This window comes from Epinephelus moara, chromosome 8 (genome assembly GCF_006386435.1).
Source record: "Epinephelus moara isolate mb chromosome 8, YSFRI_EMoa_1.0, whole genome shotgun sequence".
NCBI classification, from domain to species: Eukaryota; Metazoa; Chordata; class Actinopteri; order Perciformes; family Serranidae; genus Epinephelus; species Epinephelus moara.
Window position 1 is genome coordinate 44,323,583 of NC_065513.1, and position 6,446 is coordinate 44,330,028.

The window sequence follows — 6,446 nt, forward strand, 5'->3', positions numbered from 1 at the left end:
CAAACAACAGCTAAGAGATTAGCGAGAAAGTCGTAGAAAGGAGGAGAGCTGTAAGTGCTTAAACAGAACCAGTGTGGGTTAAGACTTGAAGTAGACGTTAAAGCAACATTAAAGCAACTGAAGTGAGAAAGCAGGCTAGTAGAATTCACAGGAGCAGTACAGAGACGCTGTCACAGAAACACCGGAAATGACACAACTCGCTTACCGCAATACGTCAGCACGCCGGTCTGACGTATTGCGGTTATACTGGACTAACGCTGGTTATATTGTTTATATTGGACTAACACTGGTTACATTGTTTATACTGGTTACACTGGTTATATTGTTTATACTGGACTAACGCTGTTTATATTGTTTATACTGGACTAACGCTGGTTATATTGTTTATACTGGACTAACACTGGTTATGTTGTTTATACTGGACTAATGCTGGTTATATTGTTTATACTGGACTAACGCTGGTTATATTGTTTATACTGGACTAACGCTGTTTATACTGGTTACACTGGTTATATTGTTTATATTGGACTAACACTGATTATACTGGTTACACTGGTTATATTGTTTATACTGGACTAACACTGATTATACTGGTTACACTGGTTATATTGGTTATACTGGACTAACGCTGGTTATATTGTTTATACTGGACTAACACTGATTATACTGGTTACACTGGTTATATTGGTTATACTGGACTAACACTGATTATACTGGTTATATTGATAATACTGGACTAACACTGACTATACTGGTTACACTTGTTATACAGGATTAACACTGGTTACACTGGTTATACTGGACTAACACTGGTTATACTGGATTAACACTGCTTATAGTGGACTAACACTGATTATACTGGTGATCCTGGACTAACACTGGTTATACTGGTTGTGCTGGACTAACACTGGTTATACTGGTGATACTGGACTAACACTGGTTATACTGGTTGTGCTGGACTAACACTGGTTGTACTGGTGATACTGGGATAACACTGGTTACACTGGTGTAACTCAGACTCTGTCAGACTCTGTCTGACTCTGGTTTTCTGTCTCACCTCCACAGCTCTGGTGTCTCCCGCTGGATTGGCTCGAACCTGAAACAGACGGGTATCTGCCACCTCTGATTGGCCGCCCTCTCTGGAAGTCCCGCCCTTGTACACCACCATTGGTTTTCCTCCAAACAGACTCATGAGGTGGGCGGGCTCTTTGCCCTGTATCACACGAACCTGCACAGGCAGACCGACGAGAGACGACCAGGTCATGGTCCAGAGGGTTACAGTCAGAGTCTAATGATGATAACAATAAGTGGGTGTAATGTTCCCAGTCACTGTACCTGTACAGCTGCCCCGCCCATTTCATCATCCAAAGCTATCGCCAACAGGGCCGACGCTCCGACCTCATCCTGACTGGACTCCGCCCCCTGCCTGAGGACAGAGACACATACTGAATATTAACATGGTGTAACTTTAAAAGGTTGAAGGATGTTGATGTCACATTTGAAACAGACACCGACACCAGGGGGAGCCGCCTTGCACCTGATCACACCTGAACCAGACCCAGTCCAACTAGATCCAGTCCATCTAGACCCAGTTCAACTAGACCCAGTTCAACTAGAGCCGCTCCATCTAGACCCAGTCCAACTAGACCCAGTCCAACTAGATCCAGTCCAACTAGATCCAGTCCATCTAGACCCAGTTCAACTAGAGCCGCTCCATCTAGACCCGGTCCAACTAGACCCAGTTCAACTAGAGCCGCTCCATCTAGACCCAGTCCAACTAGACCCAGTTCAACTAGACCCACTCCATCTAGACCCAGTCCAACTAGACCCAGTCCAACTAGAGCCAGTCCAACTAGACCCAGTTCAACTAGATCCAGTCCAACTAGACCCAGTCCATCTATACACAGTGAGATAGCCACTTTAAGACCTGGTGTGATGATCTTGTATCAAACACGACACAAACTAAAGAGATGATCTTCGACCCTGAGGGAACTGTGGCTCATGACCCTGTGATTATTGATAACAGCAACAGCAACAGGTGTCCTCATTAGCAGATTAGGTGTGTTAGCTGCGGCTGTTTGAGGTCTGAACTGAGATCATGTTAACATTCTACAATGCCGTATTAGCAAGCATTATATGGTATGACAGTGTGGTTCAGCTCCCTTACAGTCCAGTGTGAGGCTAGACCTCAAGAAATGGTGACAACTGCCATGAAGTTAATGGGGAAACATGACCAACTCCAGTCTCTCCAGTCACTTTAGGAGGGTAGTCAGACAAGCCAAAAAAATCCTGAGTGACCCCTCACATGTTCTTTTTTTCAAATATGAACTGTTACCATTGGGGAGGCGCTACAGAGCCAGCAGACATAAGAGTAACCGTTTTAAACTGTTCTTTATCCCCACCTCCATCTACTACTTAATAAACAAATACACCCCTCCACCCCAGTCAGGGCGGTGGGGGGCCTACTGCTGTGGATCCACTACCCTAGCTATCCTAGCTACACTATGTGCCCAAAACAAATTTCCCGCTTGGGACAATAAAGTTTATGTTATCTTATCTTTTACAGTCCAACTAGACCCAGTCCACGTAATCACAGTCCAACTAGACCCAGTCCAAACTGTTATTAGAGACGTGGTGTCTCACCAGATGTAGATGATGTGTCCTTGTCTGCTGTCGTGTTGGTACTGATAGAGGATGATGTAACTGTCTCCTCCATAGAACTGACCGAAGACTGACGAGTCCACCGGGACCTTCTCTGATCTTTCAACACGCCAGATCTACAGAGGGGACAGGCAGGCAGACAGATGTTTTTTTTATTTTATTTTACCTTTATTTAACCAGGTGAGTCAGTTGAGAACGGTTTCTCATTCCACTAAAAGTGGTAGCGCTGGTCCAGAGAAGAGAAGACAGACAGACAGACAGACAGACAGACAGACAGACAGACAGACAGACAGACATTTTATCATGAGACCAGCAGTAGCTTGTCTGTAGTGAAGAACTACGTCTCCCATGAGTCTTAGTGACACACACTGATTGTGGTTGTTGAAAGCTGTCAGCTGAGCTCTGATTGGTCGGACAGACGTCGTCCCTCACCTCTTTCTCTCCGTCTCCTCGGTCCACCATCCTGTGCTGCGCCGCCATGGCGTCTGATTGGTGGAGCATGGACACGTCAAAGGGAACCTGTCCAGTCAGAGGGGTTAGTTTGTGGAGGACAGTTCTCTGGACCTGGTCCTGAACCTGGTCCCAAACCTGGTCCTGATTGGTTTACCTTCTTGATCTTTGCAATCTGATTGGACACGTAGGTCGTTCCCATGCCGACGGTGTCCTCAGGATCCCTCCAGTCCTTAAAGAACTGTTTGAAGAGCGGCGTCTCTCCATGCTCAGGGAGGATCTGAACCTGAGGAGGGACGACCATGTCAGACACTGTGGACAGGTCTGTCCACCTGCAGGGACAGCTGAGGTCACATGTCCTCTCAGGTGAGACACACTGACAAGCTCTGCCTCTTTACCTATCTGTGTGTTTACCTGGGTGTACTTTGGATAGTTCATCTTACAGATAAACTGCTCAGCGCTCTTCAGACCAGCGTGACGCTCCTCAGGGTTCGCATCCTTACCTAAGTGTTTACACATCATCATCACCATCACCATCATCATCATCACCACCACCATCATCATCATCATCATCATCATCACCACCACCATCATCATCACCATCACCACCATCATCACCACCATCATCATCACCACCATCACCACCATCACCACCATCATCATCACCATGTCATGTCACACAGACCTTTCCAGACGAAGATGTTTCCATTGGCTCCGTTATCGAGGATGAAACACTCGCTGGACTGCAAAGCATCCTGGGGAAACGGGTTTTGCTCTCCTACCATGGTAACCTCGATATCCCCATCAGCGTTGGACACCTGACAGACAGGAAGACAGACACTTGAACACTTCCTGCTGGTACTTCACAATAAAAGCCTTCCAGTGGACACTGATCCAAGGTTATGGATTAGTGACATCAGCAGCAACTGCAGTGATCTGATTGGATGTATCAGAATATCACCGTAACACCACCTGCAGCAGTGTTACCTTGTAAAGCTGCACCAGCTTCCTGTTGGAGGCGTCCATCTTGGCATCGTCACTGTGAGTGTCAGACAGCTCTGGCTTCTCCCCAAGAACCTGAGCACAGAGGTCACAGGTCAGTGGGAAGTGGTTACCACTCATCAGGAAGAGGTCACAAGTCAACAGGAAGAGGTCAGCAATCAACATTCATCATGTCATGTGACACACTCTACTTGTGTCATCACCTCCAGCATCCTGTCTGGTTCGTCCCCCTCGTCACAGAACTTCAGCTTGGCCCGCCCACACCGTTCGTCGTCGCGGATACCCTTAGACACCTGTCAATCATTCAGTCAGTCACATGACATGGGACCATGTGATGTCACTGAATAATGATGTCATTGGGTGATGTCACCACTCACCATGGTTGCCTTCAGCTTCTCAAAGTGGTTGCTATGGGAACCAGACCACTGAATGATTTCCTGGAGACGGAGACAGAGACAGGTTCAGGACCAGTGGCGGCTGCTGGTCTTTCAAACAGGGGAAGCTCACTTTAAGTTTACATCATAACGTGTGTCATGTTGTAGCGAGGCAGTAACTTATTAAAGGAACATTTAATTGAAGCCGTTTTTCAACCACACTCATGCCATAGAACCACAGCAACACACACCTCAAGGATTTTCAGATGGGTTTAAACACCTGAACTGTGTCTACATCACCAGAACTGATTTTCTCTCAAAATAAGTTTGAGTCTGTGACCCTGTCAAACCAGCTGCACACACACAACTACAGCTTTGTGATTCAACGAACAAATGAACTAACTAACGACACTAAACAGGGTGCAAACTCAATAACGCAACATTTATGTCTTTATTTACAGTGTGTGTTATGTTTTTACTGTACAAACGGTGTAAATGAGCTGTATGGCTTATGGAAATAAAGAACTCTGGACGGCACTCTGTCAGAAGACTCCACTCGCCGATGCTGGTGTGTATTTCCAAAGCATTGTCAGTCACAAAGGGGTTCAGCCTCTTAGACACTTCCTCCAATCATCATGCAGACACCGAGCGTCCTCTCCCGCCTACCACTCCATCAGGTCCCAGGGAAGCTGAGCCTCCCTGGAAGTGACGATTTTGTCACATTTATCCAATGAGCGTCTCACTTTGCTGCATGAAAAAAACCTGCTCAGCACTGTCTCATAGGAATGCTTGGAGGCTCCGTGTCCACCGTGCTGACACGAGAATGTATGACAGGGAGGTCGCGTTTGAAAACTGGTGACAAACAGCTGACGTTTGAACATCATAGTCATGATGTTAAATGCATCCTAGCACACGTTTAATGCAATGTAAATTCTTATTTTAATGTAAATTCAATAGTGCATATTTGACCATTTCTTCTATGAAATTTTAGGGGAAGTTCAGCCTCACTCGTTGTCTCAGAGCAATCGCCCCTGTTCAGGACTGTCTCACTTTCTTACCTGTCTCACCTGTCTGTCACACCTGTCTCACCTGTCTGCTTGTCTCAGCTGTCTGTCTCACCTGTCTGTCTGTCTGTCTGTCTGTCTCACCTCTCCCAGGTCCAGTATGAAACTGTCTCCGTGGTTGAAACTGTCCCAGCTGACAGGGACCTCTGTCGCCCTGACGATGCATCGACCTTTGACATGCAGCAGCCTCTGGACCTCCACTTCATTGGTTACCACATGTTTGAAACCTGAGGCCGCGCCCCCTTTCTGTGTGAGAGGAAGTGATGTCATCACACGATCTTTGAGTCAACACGAGGTAGAACGTGTGTTTGACACTTCTCGTGTAGTTACCATATACTTGATTCCTTTTTTGAAGTACCCAGTGAAGGTGCTGGACTCGTGGTCCTGGACTTCTCGGTACTGGATTGGCGCCCCCTGCAGGAAGTCATCCATCTGCACTGCAAATATGGCCGCCGAAGCGCTCTCATCCTGGGAGCAATGTGATCCTGCATGACAACCAACCAATCAGAGAGCAGAACTCTGAATGTTACTGATTGTGATGATTATTACTCAAACATATATCCATATTTGTATGTGTGTGCACAGAAGGTGTCGCAGTGCCAGTAGTGTCAGTGGTATTAATGGGATTAATGGTATCAGTAATGGTATCAGTGGTATTAATGGTATTAGTAGTTTTAGTAGTTTTAGTGGCATTAGTAGTTTTACTGGCATTACTGGTATTGGTAGTTTTACTGGCATTAGTGGTATTGGTAGTTTTAGTGGTATTGGTAGTTTTACTGGCATTAGTGGTATTGGTGGTTTTACTGGCATTAGTGGTATTGGTAGTTTTAGTGGCATTAGTGGTATTGGTAGTTTTAGTGGTATTGGTAGTTTTACTGGCATTAGTGGTATTGGT

At 46.2% G+C, this 6,446-nt stretch overlaps 1 protein-coding gene across 1 annotated transcript in view; it reads right to left on the reverse strand.

The window, feature by feature from the left end:
- The window catches only part of LOC126394270 (gelsolin-like), a 23,860-nt gene that overhangs the window by 8,807 nt on the left and 8,607 nt on the right, over nt 1–6,446 (reverse strand). The window contains exons 3-14 of the mRNA XM_050050983.1: nt 5,882–6,036; nt 5,636–5,797; nt 4,491–4,550; nt 4,317–4,406; nt 4,099–4,188; nt 3,797–3,929; nt 3,526–3,614; nt 3,269–3,397; nt 3,094–3,180; nt 2,644–2,777; nt 1,336–1,426; nt 1,058–1,228 (exon numbers count right to left, since the gene is read on the reverse strand). Coding sequence (XP_049906940.1) covers nt 1,058–1,228; nt 1,336–1,426; nt 2,644–2,777; nt 3,094–3,180; nt 3,269–3,397; nt 3,526–3,614; nt 3,797–3,929; nt 4,099–4,188; nt 4,317–4,406; nt 4,491–4,550; nt 5,636–5,797; nt 5,882–6,036 — 1,391 coding nt within the window. The remainder of the gene's footprint in view (nt 1–1,057; nt 1,229–1,335; nt 1,427–2,643; nt 2,778–3,093; nt 3,181–3,268; nt 3,398–3,525; nt 3,615–3,796; nt 3,930–4,098; nt 4,189–4,316; nt 4,407–4,490; nt 4,551–5,635; nt 5,798–5,881; nt 6,037–6,446) is intronic.